A 14,441-nucleotide genomic window follows, 5' to 3' on the forward strand; every position below is an offset into this window, starting at 1 on the left:
CAATCGAGCCGTTTTATTGGCCCACCGCCGTCGCCTTCCGCCAATCGTGATCACGGGGCGGAGCCATCCGCAGCACTGTCCTGTGACGTCACGGCAAGCCTCCAGGGAATACTAAAAGGGGTTTACGCAGACACACTTACCCTATCCCGTTTCCCTATCTAATTACGTGACAATTATCATTTCCCCCTTGAAGAAATGGACATTTACGAGACAACTTATCACCACTGAATTGCTACTTATTACATCGAGATCCTGGTCAACTCGAACAGCATGGCATACCTAATTAAACATACTAATTACCCTTTGAATGCATACCCCCCCCTCAAACGTAACAATATATATATATATATATATATATATATATATATATATATATATATATATATATATATATATATATGTGTGTGTATATATTGAGATTATCTTCTCACTTCATTTTAAAAATCTTTTTTTCAGATTTCACAGTTGTCTGCTTTGGAGTTGATTTGGCACTTGTGTGAAGTTTTGTTCCTGGAGTCGTCACAAAGTGAGATTTTTGGAGGTTATTTCAACGAACCCTCCACCACTTATGATGACACGTGATTCGAAAAGCCATTTTGTACCTTTTGTGCCATTTTATCCCTGCATATACGAGATAACCTCCACACTTGATGCCACAGGTTTTCAGTTCAGCAATTTTCATCATTTGTTTTGCGAGTCATTAAATTATTTTGATCTGATGTAGTTTTGCTAGAATATAGTCTGGTTGTGGCTAAGATGGCTGGCTTGAGATCTTAGGTGTTGAGTTCAAGTCCCTGTCATGTTATAAGTATGACCAGGTGGATTGATTCAGCCTGTCATCCTTCCTCGGTCGGCAACGTGAGAACCAGATCTGGGAACAAATGAGCTCTTCGAGCATCCTGAATCAGAGTGGCGACCCGTCCAGGATTGTGACCCTCAACCAGTGAAACTTGGTCACTTTCAGGATCCACAGAACTCTCATCCTCCACTTCCTCTTCCTGAAAAAATTAATTGGCCTCGGTATCCAGATTCACCTAGTGGTGCAAAAAGGATGGTTGTTTGTTTTTTGTTTGTTGTCTTGCTTTTAAAATTTTTTTATAGGAAGGAAAGAGGGGGGGAATTCCAATGGGTTTGAGGAAGGAAGGCATCCATCCATCCATTGGGACTACACACTGTGCAGTCTCCTTGGCTATTGGGCACAATCCTGGACGGTTTGTCACTCCGACACAGGATACCAGCAAGTTGGCACTCATTTTGCCGACCTCGGAAGGATGACAGGCAGAGTCAACCCCACCTGGTATTAATTCAACAGCCGAGTGGGATTTGAACGGAAGGGATGGTTATGGATTTTCAGTGCCTACAGAAAGATGACACTCCCTTTCAAATTTTTCACCTTTTGTTGCCTAACAGCCTGAAAATAAATCGCATTAAATCAGATTTTTTTACACCTTTATTTACACATCGTGACCCACAACTTCCAAGCGAAAAACAAATTGTACAAATTTCAAAAAAAATAATTAAAAATACAAAACTAGAATATCTTGGTTGGATTCGTGTCCAACCCCCTGAGTTAACACTTGGTGGAAGAACCTTTGAGAGCAATTACTGGTGTGAGTCTGTTGGGATAGGTCTCTTCCAACTTTGCACACCTTGATTTGGCAATATTTTCCCATTCTTCTGCACAAAACTGTTCAAGTTCAGTCAAGTTGTGTGGGGAGCGGTGATGGACAGCAATCTTCAAGTCATGCCACAGATTTTCGATTGGATTTACATCAGGGCTCTGACTGGTCCACTCAAGGACATTTATCTTTTTGTTCCTTAAACACTCCAGTGTAGCTTTGGATGTGCCGTTGTCAGGTCGTTGTCATGTTGAAAGTTGAACTTCCATCCCATTCATGTTTTTTTTTCTGTATTTTGCTCCATTTTCCATTCTATCCTGACAATTGCCCCAGTCCCTGCTGATGAGAAACATCCCCATAACAAGATGCTGCCACCACGATTCACAGTCGGGATGGTGTTCTTTGGGTGATGTGCTGTTTTGGGTTTGGACCAAACGTAACGTTTTGCATTTATGCCAAAAAGTTCCATCTTAGTTTCATCAGACCACAAAACCTTTTTGCCACGTGGCTTCATAATCTCCGGAGTGGGTTTTTTTGCACACCTCAAACGCGACCCAAGGTGTGTTTTTTGGAGTGATGGCTTCCTTCTTGCCATCCTACCGTACAGGACAGACTTGTGGAGTGCTTGGGATATTGTCACGTGCACACAATGAACAGTCTTTGCCATAAAGGCCTGTATCTTTAAAAGTTGTCATTGGCTTCTTGGTGACCTCTCTGATCATTCTCCTCCTTGCTTGGTCATCCAGTTTGGAGGGACGGCCTGATCTAGTCAGGGTCTTGGTGGTACCATACACCCTTCACTTCATAATGATTGTCTTGACTGTGCTCCAAGGGATATTCAAGGCCTTTTAAATATTTTTTTTATCCCCATCCCCTGATCTGTGCTTTTCCACAACTTTATTCCAGAGATGTTTTGAAAGGTCATGATTGAGTCTTTGCTGTGAAATTCACCAACCAGCAGAGGAAACCTACAGGAACAGCTGATTTTCTTCTTAAATCATCAGAATCACTACAATTTAACACAGGTGGAGGTCAATTAACTAGGTGTGTGATTTCGAAGGTGATTGGTTACACCTGAGCTCATTTACAATTGCTATTATAAGGGGGGGTGAACATTTATCCAACCAAGATATTCTCGTTTTGTGCTTTTAATTAATTTTTTTGAAATTTGTACAATTTGTTTTTCACTTGGAAGTTGTGGGTCACGATGTGTAAACAAATGTTGAAAAATTCTGATTTAATGTAATTTAATTCCAGGTTTTAGGGAACAAAAAGTGAAATTTTGAAAGGGGGTGCACGTCGACTTTCTTTCGGCTCTGTACATGAAATAAGGTTCTTTAACCATCACAAGGTTCCAGAGGTGAAGAGTGAATCGATGGATGGAGAGATTGAAAGCACACAGAGGGAAACAGACCACACAACGCATCTTCCCGCGTGCCCTGTTACGAAGGGATGGGACCTGACGAAGCACACAAACTCATGAAATATCTAACGAAGGGTTTCTTACGTGGTGGATGCAAATTTCTTGCTTCCATCCTTCACAGTGGACTGTCTGCTCCCTTTGCTGCTGGATTGGGTTCGACTGCATTCATATGCACTGGATCACATGGCTGAAGATGTAACAGGGAGTTCCTGTCCAGCTGAGCATTCTGACTTCTGGGATGTGGTGAGAAATGGAGGATTCAATGTCATCGATGCAGCACAAATGGAGCTGCCTCATCATCACACCTTTTGTTGCTTATTTATTATTTATTTTTGCATGATTTGAAAAGTAAGATGCTTCAAAGGTGCTAGTTTGCATCATCATCATTCATAATTCATCATCTCATATATCAATGATCACCTCATTCATCCATCATTCATCAACAGTTGTAAAAAATAAAAAAAAGCTTTTTATTTTTCTGGACATTATTTTGAAAATGATTTCCTGATTTGCACAATTTTAAAAGTTCTCCTTCTTCAACTATGCAGACAATAGTCGTGTGACATTTGCTCTCCAAGAAGGTTCAGCTTTGATTGGTATTGTTTGAGAACAGCCTTGATCTGTCCTCGGAAGGTCCGTGTTGTCCGCATCGTCTTGATGGATCCTTTCAAACAAGACACTTCAATCCTTAATGTCTTCGTCCATTTTGAAGTTATTTTGGTGCATCGTTGTAAATCCTGATTTGTTCCCGAATGACAATGGGTTCTTTTCTGGGGTAGGTGTGTGGCTTTGTCCTCCAAGCACGAATGCAGGAAGCACGGAAGCTACTTGCACGGTCAGTCATTCCTGATGGTGAACGCTCAATGTACGCAGCCATGGACAAATTGCTGCACACCATGCCACGCCAGGTGGTAAGCTGCCTTGTCTTTTACTTGATGACCTCCACCACTGAAGGTGGACAGAGGTTATGTTTTCACCCCTTGTCTGTTTGTCTGTCTGTGAACTGGATATCTCAAAATATTGTGAGACGGATATGAACAGAATTTGGTGGACGGGTTGGGTGTGTGACGAGGAAGAATTGATTCAATTTTGGTGAAGATCTGGATCCGATAATTGGTCAAGTGATTCTTCACCATCGAGTGATCGGGTTAAAAACAATATACATCACAATATCTCAAAAAGTTACTGACACACTTCCGGTTCCGGTTTTTGAGGCGACGGTTGGTTCTCTCAGGGGTCTCTGCCGACTTCCTCAAAAATAAGTTTCCGGTCGTTGTTTGTCGCGTTTTGACTGTTTCTTTTGTTGCCTCCGTGTTTACTATGTGTTCCCAGTTCAGTTTTTGTGCTACTTTGTGAGTTTTCATCAGTTTTGTCATGTCAGGTTTCCCTGAGGCCGACCCGTCTTCCCACCTGTGTACCCGATCGTGTTTATTTTTATTTTCTCCACTTTTCCCTCCACCTCCTATCCCTCCCAACGATGCCCTCTGTTTCATGTCTTGAAATATATTAAAAATAAATAAATAACATTTTGCAATCCTCCTTCATCTTCCATCATTAATCATTCTTTTTTTCCAACTTCAGTGCAAATTAATCCCACCTCCTTAAATCTACCTCCTCCTCCTCACTCCTTCCTTGTTATACTCCCTCCTTACCCCTCCCATATTGCCCCCAATCCCAGCATCTCTCCACTGTCCTTTGCTTTACCAACAGTTCCCCCTCTGATATCCCAAACTGTGTGGTTTTCAAATAATTATCTCACACTCACATTCAGCACACTCCTCAATATCTCCATCACACTCTGTCTCTCTTTCCTCTCATCACATCTCCTCCTCTTCCGACCCCTCAATTTCTGTTCCTCCCCACACCCTCTGCTATCTCCACAATATTTCTACCTCGTCTCATCCTTCCCCTCTCCCCACCCCTCCCTTCTCCCTCCTCCTCCATGTCCCGTACCTGCTGTCATCGTCTCCCCTCTCCCTCAAAGATACCCTCTCACCCCTCCATCGCAAATCAACCTCCTCCCTCTTCAAAGGAAACTTCTCTCTCTCTCTTCCCCATAAAAGCTTCCCCTCACCTTTCTCAAAAGCTCACCCCTCACCCTTCTCCCTCAATTCTCCCCCCTCACCCGCCCATATGACACCGATATTTCTCCCAAAGATGGGGAAAAAGACGAGCAATCCAGTCTGTCAATAAATCTTGTGGTTAATTAAATTGTCTGAAATAATTAAATTTTGCAAGTTCTAATCTCCACTCCTCAGGCAACACGGTCACCTTCATCATTGTTATCAGCTTCATCATCATCATCATCATCATTGAAGGTCATTGATTTGACCCACCACTGCTCCCAGTTTTGGGGCCAGCCCCACCAATGTTTCTGTGCACCTCTTGGGGTTCCCTGCGTGTGTGTCCTGACGTCAGTTGGAGAGTTTTCATGAACATTTCTCAAAACATTTCTTATTGTTCATATTTTCGGCTCCCATCCAAGCATCGCATGGGTACCTCACCGGTTTATTATCAATGGACTTCCGAGTTTGCTCCTGGAATACAAGTCACTAAATGATGAAGTGTTGATTTGGAGTTATAGTTTTGAGCTTTCCACACTCATGAAAGACCCCAGTACTTTGTGAACCTTTGGATGAACATTGAGGTTCAGGTGTACCCCCAAGTCACCTTTAAACGTCAATACCTTTGTGTGTCAACTCTCATCTGAAGGTTAAATGAACATTTTTCCAATGAATGAATGCTTGCTGTATTTCCCCCACTGCAGGCCGGGCAGACTCTCATACAGTTTGAATTGAAGTGGAAAGACTGGCATGATGGATGTGAGCGCTTGCTGTCTCAAGGTGCCTTCCCCCACGGCAAGTTGGCACTGCTCTGCAAGGTATGCCTGCTTCGATACCTTGGATCTTCGATACCGATATATGTCTTGGATACCGATCCAGATACCGATCGTGCATGCGTGGATATGTGGTGGAACAAGGAAAGGAAATGGTTGGGAGGAGGTCGGTGAGATTAGAATCGAGGTGCGATGGGTATGAGAGATGGTGAGCAGCACTCTTGAAGGACGAGATGGAGGGACATGAGAGAACAGACAGAGAACAGAGTCGTTTCTGCAGTTGAGAGAAGAGCGGAATGAATGAATGGAAGTGATTGCTCCACTTAGAGTCGGGGAGGGTACTCAGGTGTGGAATTCTGGAATAACACCTGCAAGCAGAGGGACACAAGAACTGAGCGATATGAGGGCAGAGGAAGCGAGACAAGAAGTGAGGCAGTTACAAAACTTAGTATTGCCTTGGGCAAGAAGTGGAACTTTGGACTTGGCCTCTTGCTAAGATGTGGAGCTCCTTGAACTCAACCACCACCAGGAGAGAAATATGGGAAATAAGTGACCAGCCTGGAGGTGTGCACCCACTGTATACCTTTATGGAAATCCAGACTGGAAGAAGCTCTGCTTGTCTCAAAATGTATTTGCTCTGCGGAGAATACCGAGGCATCGGCTTGTTATAAGCCATGTTAGCCGCAGTGTGATCCGCAAATAACTTCCTGTGTTGTTCCCCCATGCAAAAGCATCAAAATGATAATCCACCGATCAACACCATTCAATTTGAAATTTCTTTCACAGAATAGTTTGGAAAAAAAAAAAAATGTCACCTCCAAGAATGTCCCACTTTTCACACTTGATTCTCCATTGCCATGTTTTCAGATTCTTCTGGGTGATGCGGAAGCCCTGTTCGAAATGAAGCACCTGATGCCGTGGTACCACTTCCTCGTGGCTGAATTGCTTTTCAACAATCCCACGGTGAAGATAAGTGAAGTCCACAGGTATGTGCAGGTATTAAGCGGAATCAAGGACGGCGTACAAAGTCGACATCGTCTGTGTCAGAATGTTCAGATCGTACAATTATTGTACAACTTGATTACACGTACCTGTTTGCTAAATCGAGTTATTGGATCACTTGGCCGTGGTGTTTGTTTTGCACGAAGCCTTGCCTCGATCTGTATGGTCGTGGACAAGAGATGGAGCCGTTGGATCAGATCCTGCAGGATGGGTTTGATTTGAATTATAACCAGGTCATTAAATACTGCAGGTGAGTCGTTTCACTCATTCTCTCTGCAGTTTTTTTTTTTCAGGTTCATCGAGGAGCTCGTATATCTCATCCAAAGGATACCGGAACATCCTGACATCAATTTGAGATTTGAACCCGTTTATCTCCTCATTTCCATGCGACACATTTCCTCGCTGATTCGTTCGTTTGTTTGAACTTGTAAACTGATGTTATGTGCATTGTGTCGTGCATCAACTGTTTGTTTTTTCCTTTTGTCCTGCCTCATGTAAAGTTCGACTCTGAGCAGCTGGTGGTTCGTGTCCCATCTTGCCGATCTTCTGCATCGTTGTCCGCAGCTTCAGTAAGCAAGCGTTGTTCGTGCACACCCTTTCGTGCAGTGTTGAACAATTTGAGTAACACCTGATACCACGAACAGCAAAACACTTGCGGCAAATTTCAAATTGTTTTCCCACTTGATTTTATATACCAGACTTCCGTTCAAAACAATGCAGACGTCGTGTTGTCACCATGTCCCAGGGAGCTCCACATGGAGTTCAATGTGATCAAATGGGCACGCCGACTCGGTTCTTCAGTGGTGAACAAACAAAAATGAATGCTGTAAAACAAGGACATATATATATATATACCCGATGATGTTGAGCAATAAATATTTGACCTCCGCCATCGAAGATCGGAGGTTACTGTTTTCACCTCTTTCTGTTTGTTTGTTTGTGAACAGTATTACGGAAAAAACCCCTCGACGGATTTCCACGAAACTTGGTGGGGGGGGGGTTAGGTATGGTCCAAGGATCATGCCATTAGATTTTGGACTCCCCCCCCCAAAAAAAAAATTTCGAATTTTTTTTTTTCATTTCTCCACGTTTTAAGTGATTTCCAACACCCCCCCACCCCCCACCCAAAAAAAAATTGTTGGAGAAAAAAAATTTTTGCAACTTTTTTTCAACAAAATTTCGATTTCTTTTTTTTTGCATTTCTCCATGTTTTAAGTGATTTCCAACCCCCCCCCCCCCAAAAAAAATGTTGGAGAAAAGAACTATAACTGTCAGCACTGTTGACATATTTAATGAATAAAATATAAGGTTCACTTGAGTGACCCAGCAGTATTGGCGGCGGAGGTTTTGCACTCTCCCGAGTGCTCCCCCTCGAGTTATCTTTGAAATCCTAAACCCGACATCAGCAAACGGAATGTATTCATTGCATTTTAACCTGTGGTCATTGTGCACTTTTCCATTATGTAAAACTTTTTTTAATGCTGAGGTTAAGATGGACATCTCGTTGACTTGTTCCATTGGTTGACGTTGTGCTTCAGTGTTGGTTCAGATTTGAGAGAATTTCTTCTTTTTGAATACGCGACCGACTTGTTTTCTCATCACAGGTATTTATCTCTCTCTCTCTCTCTCTCTCTCTCTCTCTCTCTCTCTCTCTCTCTCTCTCTCTCTCTCTCTCTCTCTCTCTCTCTCTCTCTCTCTCTCTCTCTCTCTCTCTCTCTCTCTCTCTCCGTCTCTCTCTCTCTCTCTCTCTCTCTCTCTCTCTCTCTCTCTCTCTCTCTCTCTCTCTCTCTCTCTCTCTCTCTCTCTCTCTCTCTCTCTCTCTCTCTCTCTCTCTCTCTCTCTCTCTCTCTCTCTCTCTCTCTCTCTCTCTCTCTCTCTCTCTCTCTCTCTCTCTCTCTCTCTCTCTCTCTCTCTCTCTCTCTCTCCCTCTCTCTCTCTCTCTCTCTCTCTCTCTCTCTCTCTCTCTCTCTCTCTCTCTCTCTCTCTCTCTCTCTCTCTCTCTCTCTCTCTCTCTCTCTCTCTCTCTCTCTCTCTCTCTCTCTCTCTCTCTCTCTCTCTCTCTCTCTCTCTCTCTCTCTCTCTCTCTCTCTCTCTCTCTCTCTCTCTCTCTCTCTCTCTGTCTCTCACTGACTCTCTGGATAATCCTCTTTATCTCTTTGCTGATGACTCCACTCTCTGCCGTGACATCTCTTATCCTTCTGACAGACAGGCAGCAAGCAGCCTCTTCCCTCTCTTCATACGTTGACAAAATCACAAGCTGGTCAAACACAATTTTTCTTTTGTATCCATATCGTCCACCCTTTGTGTTCTCCCTTACCCATCGTCGTTACCTGCATCCCTTGTTTGTCTATCTCAGACTACTTTTCCCTCCGTCCTGCTGTTGTTTCCCCCTTTCTCCTGTTGTTCTCTTTGTTATGTTGTGCCCTGATTTGTTCTGTGTAATTGCTCTTCCACGAGCCTAGACCTTTTAATTTATTTATTTTAAAACAATGCCCCGACATTCAAGCAATTTTTCAGGAACGAATCCCCCGCGAATAGCGGGGTCCGCCGGCATTGCGTTCAGGTATCCCTCAATTTACGAACGCTCGGATTAGGTTTTCTTCCCGATAACAAAGCTGACTTTTTATGGCATGTTTTTTGATTTACATTCATATTTTTCATGGCAACGAAATTAAAATACTACACGGTACAGTGGAGAGCACTATGGAGGAAATTTCAAACAATGCTTCACTCATTTAGTGAGCCACCTCCCTGTCATGCGTACATGAGTACGCCGCACCTTGCGCAGCACCAACTGTCGGTCTACCTTTGCTCGCCATCTTGCCTCTCGTTGTGAATTGTCACAACCTCAAGAAGATGTCAAGCAAGAGAACTTGCTCGAGCGAAACAGCCGCCCCAGCGAAACATTCTCTCCAGGTGATGATGCCGGACATGAACATGGGCATCGTAAAAGGTAATGAGAAGGACGAGAAGCTCCCCATCATCACCCCCTTTGAAAAGGTTTCAGGATTTTCTATTTATTGAACATTAAGTGGGATTTATTAATGCAAATGCGATCTTATTTAAAGTTTTTTTTAACTTTAAAAATCATGGGGAAAGCGTTTTCGTTTTACGTTTTTTTTTTTTTCCCCGTGTGCATTCTGTTCTCCAGGTGCGCATCCATTTCATAAATTGAGGGATACCTGTACACAAAATTGGCAGAGTGCTGAACTTCACTACACAAGTATCGTTCATACTTCTCACTCCATCTTCCTTTTCCAACCCCCTTCCATTTCTTCTTCTTTCCATTTGTCTTCTCGGTTACCTTTCGTTGCTTCAATAACTATAACATGTGGATTTGCCTCTGAGCTCGCTTTCTAGGGGAATTGTATCATTGCTCAAAACTTTTGTTCTCCGTATTCCTAGTTTGTGGTCACTTGCTCCTGCGTACCTGGACGTGTGTGGAGAAAAGGGCCGGGCGTGCCTGGAACTTTGTTTGGTCCGACTGCCACTGCAGTCGGAGAAGAAGGCGCAGAAGGTGTTGCGCTTGTGCCGTGAACGGGGCATGCACGAGCAGGGTGAGCATGTGTTTTGCACAGATTTCTTTGCTGCAAGTCAAGGTTTGGTGTCCAGGGTATCTCAAGAAGACCTGGACAACTTTGGTTGTAAATATTTTTAGCACCACAAATGATACAACGACACCCTTTATTTTATATGATGCATAAACTCCTCAAGTTTTCTTTATTTTCAGGTCCGGTTGTTTAATTGAAAAGAAAATGGCGACTCCACAGGAGATAGCTCGGTGCGTCGAACGGTTCATTGAGACGAGATCCGACACGCAAGTTCAGCGCAATTTCTGTACAAAGCGTGGAAGGAATCCGCCATCGCAGACGAGTAATCAGAGAGTGGTACTCGAGGTTTAAGGAGACTGGAAGTTGTGAGAAACAGAAAAGTACCAGTCGACCAAGCACAAGTGCAGCAGACATTGAACGAGTGCGTAAAATCATCTCAACAAAGTCCCAGAAAATAAAACCGACACGCATCCAGAGAACCGGGACTTGCAAGCCCCACAGTACACAGGATTTTTGCATAAAAGACTGAAGCTTTATGTCTATACTCTATAAGGTGCAGATTCTGCAGGAACCCAAACCAAATGATGGACCAAAATGCAAGGCGTTCGCCTTAGAAATGCTCAGTCGCGTAGAGGATGACGAAGATTACCTGATAAAGGTCATGTTCACAGACGAAGCTTGCTTTCATGTATCGGGGAAGGTCAACCGGCACAACGTGAGGATCTGGGGCTCTGAAAACCCCCCATGTGGTCATTGAACACATACGCAACAGTCCAAAGGTCAACGTGTGGTGTGGACTTCTCTATGACCGCTTGGTGGGTCCGTTTATCATTGCGGAGGATACGGTGACCTCAACAATTTAAATGAACATGTTGGAAGGATTTGCCTTCCCACAGATTGAAGACCTGCAACCTGATGTCAACAGGACGGCGCTCCCCCTCATTGGGCCTTCGTCGTTCGAGCCATCTTGAAAGAAAAAATTCCAGGTTGCTGGATTAGCCGAGACGGACGAACCGCCTGGCCCACCACGATCACCAGACTTAACCCCCCCCCACCACCCCTTGATTTTTAGCTTATCTGGAATTTACATTCCAGTACAGATAAGGTGTTGTCACTGTGCACTGTCCGTCCGCGTCCGTCTCCTTCTTCGAGACAGATGGCGATCGTGACTCCCCACGTCAGCAAGTCTGTCCCGTCTTGTAAGAGAAACGTCGGCACACTTGGATCTCAGACCAGCTCGGAACCTCCAGACCCCAACAGCAGCCCCTTTACTCCTGTCGTCAAGGGGGTGATGGGTTTTGAAGAGGAGAGGAGGTGGAAATGGAAAAAAATCTAATGGTGTTCAATCGAACATCATCAATGTGTCTTGAAGGCCTGTTCAGTCGAAGCTGTTCACCACAACCTGAGGTCATCCCCTATCTATACTCATGATCCATTCTTCCCAAAATGACCCCCATTCCCAAGCTGTCCCCTTTTCCAAGTGATTTTGATTCCCCTCCTCGCATCCCTTCACCAGCTATTTTCGTTTGTTCGTTGTCAGTTGGTTTGTTCCTGAGTGTGATCGCTCCAACTCTTCAGTGACCACACTCACAACAACCGCAGCAGAAGATCAATGCTGTGCATTTACAAGGAAGATAGAAAAATACAAGTACGAGCCGGAGCCCATGGTAAAAATACCACGACAGAAAGGCGTTAGCATGTTATTATAGACAAAGAAGGAGAAGAGATGGGACACCCTCCCCCCCCCCGAAGAAGCAAAGTTCACTCCGACATTGTACACTGTTGCTCAGCATATTAACTGTGCCTGAAGACTGCATGAGGTGAAGAACCAGCCTAGTGTGGGTAATGTGAGTGTAGTCGCACTCCCTCCCCCCAAAGAAGCAAAGTTAGCAAACAGTGGTTCGCACCATGGGACGACGTCTCGCGTCTGACTGCTGGGGTCAGTGGTGGAGGTCGTCGGGGGGGGGGGGTTGGGGGAGCCTTCAGCTCCATAAGGATCGACGTCTTAGTGTATATCTGTCTATAATTCAAGCAATCTGTGTGTGTGTCTGTGTGTGTGTCTGCGACCACTGTTTCTCGACAACCACTGGTCCGATCTAATTGAAACTTGCCACGTATATTGCTGGGGACCTGAGGATAAGCCTTTTCAAGATTTGATATTAATCGGACAAGTGGTTCCCAAGTTATGGCCATTTATTTACCAAACCAATGACAGGACACGGTGCTATGACATCACGATTGACGTCACAATTCTTCGTTTGATATGACGTCACAATTGACGCTGGGGACCTGAGTATGTGCCTTTTCAAGGTTTGATATCGTTCTTCTTCATCCGTTTCAGCTGTTTCCCAAGTGTTTCCCAAGTTATGGCCATTTATTTACCAAACCAATGACAGGACACGGTGCTATGACGTCACAATTGACGTCACAATCCCCCAATCCAAAAAAACCCTTTATCTAAATCAGGACGGACTCCCCTCACCGCTTTCACGTGATATTATCAAGAAGAACAGAGAGAAACACAAAAATATTTTGAAATGCTATTTCAAGGTATTTCAGTGCTGGAGGCCGTTTCACTCATTCCTCTTTTGTTCATTCCCTTTCCTCGAACTTCCCTCCATCTTCCAATCAACCTCTTGTTGGTAATTCTTTGTTCACCTTGGGATCATCAAGTCCGTTTACAAAGTCTCTTCCATCGTCTATTTTAATTGTTCTTCATGTTTTTCTTTTATTATTTTGCACTTTTAATTCTTGAAATGGTCGATAACAAGTTATTATATTAATCAAACTCGTTTTTTTGTTGTTGTTAACTCGATTTTTTTGCACGAAGTACCTTGTGACTTGTTTATTTTTGTTGCCTTTCTCTCCGTGTCAGAGCAAAGCATACTCAAGCAAATGGCCATGAAAGCACTGAGGAGTGACCGTCTTGGCTCCGCACTTGCTTGGAGTATTCAGGCCAAGGATTCGGCCTTTGTGACATGCATCACTGACCGGTATTATCACCACGGTTATTAATTGTGACGTCGTTCGGGGCTCGTGGACGAGCTGCGACGCACACAGGTGCGCGAGACGACGGACTGACGTCAAAACAAACGCAGCGCTGACCTTGCGACAAGTGACATCCCTCGCAGGCCACTCGCGCTCCAGTAATTGTGACGACGTCTTTGTGACCTTGCTGTATTTCTCTCTCTCTCCAATTATCGCACGTACTCCGCAAGTTTTCCGCTTATTGTCAGTGGAAGAGATGACAGATATCAGGAATACATGTGACGAGCAACAATAATGTTCCATTGATGTGCAGATTTGAAGTGTTTGTGCTCCGATGTCTGTTTGCCTGAAATTTTAAAACTTTTATTCCTCTTCTCACGATGCCCCAGATTATTGAAACATTATCTCTCCTTTGGCTTCCTCTCTCACCTTGATATCATCGATAACCTTGGCCCAAACATGTTGGTGAGCGACAGACTCACCTTCTTGGGTAAGTTGGGCCACGCTGCAAGTTGTTCGATTTCTAACACCTTTTCTCACTGTTGTGTTCTTCAGCTGCATTTTGTCTTCTTCTTATATTTTTAATTTTTTCATTGAATATGGACACAGTTTTGGTGAAATTATTTGTGCCGCGAGTTGTCGCGTCGTCGTGAATGTTGTGCACGATTTTAGCCAAGTACCGGGAGTTCCATCAACTCTTCGGCAAGAACCGCTACAAGGAAGCAGCTCAGCTGCTGCTCTCACTCATGATGGCCCGTGTGGCTCCACGATATTTCTTGCCGAACCTCATGACCGACGCACTTCCCCTCCTCACCCACGAGAAGGTCGGTTCATTGTGACGTCACCGTGCCTGCTGCACACCTTTTCAAAAATTCAATTGTCCCTCCCTCAGGTGTCTGGGGGAGATTGTATTGATGGGAAGACTTTCACGGTTGCTTGGAAAGTGATAACTCTGAACTGTTCTCATATTTTAAGAGGAACGAAACATTTATTTCTTCAAAACTTTTCCATGGGGACTGTTG

General features: G+C 44.2%; 1 protein-coding gene across 1 annotated transcript in view; it reads left to right on the top strand.

Annotated features, from left to right (window-relative positions):
* Positions 1-14,441, top strand: part of LOC147007864 (nuclear pore complex protein Nup85-like) — a gene marked incomplete at its 5' end in the record, with an annotated part of 31,838 nt that overhangs the window by 14,167 nt on the left and 3,230 nt on the right. The window contains 12 exons of the mRNA XM_085866255.1: positions 457-526; positions 3,164-3,285; positions 3,822-3,953; positions 5,810-5,923; positions 6,746-6,874; positions 7,027-7,130; positions 7,381-7,449; positions 8,419-8,484; positions 10,286-10,437; positions 13,307-13,424; positions 13,809-13,909; positions 14,092-14,243. Coding sequence (XP_085722381.1) covers positions 457-526; positions 3,164-3,285; positions 3,822-3,953; positions 5,810-5,923; positions 6,746-6,874; positions 7,027-7,130; positions 7,381-7,449; positions 8,419-8,484; positions 10,286-10,437; positions 13,307-13,424; positions 13,809-13,909; positions 14,092-14,243 — 1,329 coding nt within the window. The remainder of the gene's footprint in view (positions 1-456; positions 527-3,163; positions 3,286-3,821; positions 3,954-5,809; positions 5,924-6,745; positions 6,875-7,026; positions 7,131-7,380; positions 7,450-8,418; positions 8,485-10,285; positions 10,438-13,306; positions 13,425-13,808; positions 13,910-14,091; positions 14,244-14,441) is intronic.

Source organism: Eptatretus burgeri, chromosome 24 (genome assembly GCF_056783735.1).
Source record: "Eptatretus burgeri isolate ZD-2024b chromosome 24, Ebu_testis_v1, whole genome shotgun sequence".
Taxonomy (NCBI): domain Eukaryota; kingdom Metazoa; phylum Chordata; class Myxini; order Myxiniformes; family Myxinidae; genus Eptatretus; species Eptatretus burgeri.